This window comes from Aspergillus nomiae, assembly GCF_001204775.2.
Source record: "Aspergillus nomiae NRRL 13137 chromosome Unknown contig00179, whole genome shotgun sequence".
Taxonomy (NCBI): Eukaryota; Fungi; Ascomycota; class Eurotiomycetes; order Eurotiales; family Aspergillaceae; genus Aspergillus; species Aspergillus nomiae.
In genome coordinates, this window is record NW_015378234.1 from 20,491 (window position 1) to 23,564 (window position 3,074).

The window sequence follows — 3,074 nt, forward strand, 5'->3', positions numbered from 1 at the left end:
TAAAAATCGAATGAGTTGGAGTGTAGCCGAGATTAGTGAGGATATCCTCCACCAAGAGACCAAAGATCGAAAAGCAAAAGGCTAGGAATTGGGACGACCCAAGAGAAGAAGCATTAGCGAACAAAAAAAAAAGGTCGCAAATTGCGATGCTACAAAGATTCATCAAACTGACTAAGTTGAAAACCTTAAGCAGGGTTCATACTGGCCCAGGCGGCAGATTGCACCAGCTCGGCTAGGATGTACAGTGTACTCCTGCCCTCCTAGGCAGGTGTAAAGCATTATCCACTGTATGATTCGTGCCGGAGGACATCGTGCAAGCGTGCTAGATCGGTTTAGTTCACGTGGAAATCGGTCTGATGTTGCGACCCAGACCGCAAATTAGCGTTTTTAGTCGGGTCCACCGTCGGTCACCGGTATCGCCGATTGATCCCGTCGCAAATCCTGCCCAACATGGTTCAGAAACACCAGATGGTGCCAGCCATATTCGCCTTTATGGCCAAATTGGTTATCTGATGATCTTATTACCAGCCTGCGAGAATCCCCCTCATCCTACGTCTCCACTGCAGAAACTCGTTTTTGAGCTTTGTTTAGGTGATAGAACGTGATAAATGGACAAGAGGGTTTTAGCGTGGGATGTGGGCCATGAATTCCAAATCACCGATCGTTAGTTCGGATGGGTCGCCATTCAATTCCAAGAAATCTTCCCAATAGTGGGTCGCTGTGACTTCCAGTCTAGGCTAGGGCGCCTCCAATGAGATGGCCCTATAGAGTCACTATGGATGCACGTCCTGGAACCGATCTGCAAGTGATATCTCCCATCTAAGATTCTGCAAAACCCATTAAGTTGCCCACGAGCCCAACTGTTGCCTTGCAGGCGCATTGACTTACTCGTTTCTTCATGGCTTCGATATCCTCACGAACCTGTCAACCTTGACTGGCGATCGCTGACAAGCGCTACCCAACTACACCACGCTCCTTTAGCCATTCTTTCAGCGAAACACCGTCACCATGGGGTCAGAACTCGGAATCACCCCAGAGTCTAAGCCGCAGGCCGCATACACCCCGGTCAGCATCTGGTGGGCATGCTGGGCCGGCGTGTGGACCACCGCCGTGGTGCTGGGTATGATCTATCTCATCGCCAACCGCAATATGCCGATTCTCCGAATACGCGGCCTGGGTCTCTCGTTATCAGCAATAGTACTTCTTCATTTGTATTGGGCATCTGTCCAATTCGGGGTTATGATCGGTGCCATCATGCCGGGAGACGCCCAGTACTGGATTATGGGTACCTATTTGCCCTGCGGAATCGCCCTCTTCCACGCTTCCAACAGCCGTTTTCTCCACGTCGCAAAGCATCAGCGGAAATATGCCCATCATGATAGCCGTCTCCCCGAATCCCTTCCCGATGAGAAGCCCAAAACCGGTTTGTTTGGCCGCTTCCGCCGACTGGAGTATACCAAAAGGATCATCATTCTGGTTGGTATCGCAATGGTCGTTCAGATTTTCCTCACTATTCTCATGTGGGTGATTTCTCGCAAGTGGCACAGCTCTTGGGGAATCCCCGGCACTGAGGTTACGGGTACTCCAATGGAGCAGGCGACGGAACAGGGCCGAGGCTGGGAATGGTAAGAATACCGTGGATGCCGATGCGAAGCGGTCGCTATTATAGTGGATACTAACTTAGATCAGGTGGCCTGGCGTGTTTTGGCAGTTCTTTTGGGCCTGGCTTGTTGCCCCCATCGTTCTCTGGAAATCTCGGCATATCCATGATACCCAAGGCTGGCGAGTTCAGACCATTGGCTGCGCTATCGCCAAGTGAGTATACAAAGTGAAGAAGAGAGGATTCCATTATTAACATCTTACGCAGCCTCCACGCTACACCGATGTGGCTCATCGCTCTCTACGTTCCGGGCATGGAAGTGGTCAACCAGTATTGGATTCCTCCGCAGTGGTAAGTGTTTCAACGTCTATGTTTGCAGAACGCGACTTTCCTGACCCGGTATAGGATTTGCTTATCCATTTGGATCATGGAAATATTCACCGTCTTTCTTCCCTGCTGGGAAGTAATGCGCCACCACGCTCTCCGCCAAGAGACGTTCAACGCGATCGAGCAGTGGGAATCAAAAATGAAGTCGTCTGGCTCAGAAGCCAGGTCCCTCAGCTCCATCCCTACCATGGTCGAATCCATGATGTCTGGCTGGAAATCTACCAACGGCTCCGTCGATACAACCAGTTCTCGCGACAGTATCCTAACCATGGGTGCCCTGGAACACGTCCTGGAACGCAATCCCGCCCCTCTTCAGAAGTTCTCCGCCCTCAACGACTTTTCCGGCGAGAATGTCGCCTTCCTCACCAGCGTTGCCGAATGGAAGAACTCGCTACCCAAGGCACTCCGAGAGAGCACCACCCCCATAGACGACAACCTGAAGGAATTACTACACGAACGTTTCAACCGCGCATTACACATTTATATCAAGTTCATTAGCGTCGGCCACGCCGAGTTCCCCGTAAACATCTCCTCCCAAGATCTCCGAAAACTCGAAAACATCTTCGAAGGGCCTTCTCGTGCCCTGTATGGCGAGAAGCGCGCTGCCGTCGATCCTGTCACTCCTTTTGATACCCCCAGTTTCCCCCTGAAATCTCTTTCCTCACCCAGCTTCGGAAACGGCTCCCAGGTTGCGCTCCACCCAGTGTCATCAGATGACCGCGTGCAATTCTGGGGTGAAGTTCCGGAGGCTTTCGGGCCAACTGTCTTTAACGACGCCGAGAAGAGTATCAAGTATCTCGTTCTCACCAATACGTGGCCCAAGTTTGTCAAGAGCTGCAGAAACTCTACTGATTCTATCAAGGGAGAGGCTGTCTGATCAGCTTCTGGGCCGCGTGCGACGAGATCCACTCTGTCGAGGCCTGTATATAATAATATGCTAATGTGCTTGGATACACAGTGTATATATGCAAACGGTGTCTTTCTTATGTTCTAATACCTTGCCCTGTTTATGACGGTTTTGATTGTACATGTATGAGCTCTGATTTTATGTTGGATTTTGCTTGGATACCAGTTTGTTATAGGGCTT

General features: G+C 50.8%; 1 protein-coding gene across 1 annotated transcript; it reads left to right on the forward strand.

Moving 5' to 3' along the window:
* Positions 1 to 1,008: 1,008 nt before the first annotated feature.
* ANOM_006777 (uncharacterized protein) lies at positions 1,009 to 2,864 on the forward strand (the record flags this gene model as incomplete). The annotated part of the gene is made up of 4 exons (XM_015552033.1): positions 1,009 to 1,625; positions 1,690 to 1,815; positions 1,868 to 1,951; positions 2,006 to 2,864. 4 exons carry the CDS (start codon positions 1,009 to 1,011, stop codon positions 2,862 to 2,864), a joined length of 1,686 nt encoding a protein of 561 aa, XP_015405886.1.
* Between the last annotated feature and the right edge of the window lie 210 nt (positions 2,865 to 3,074).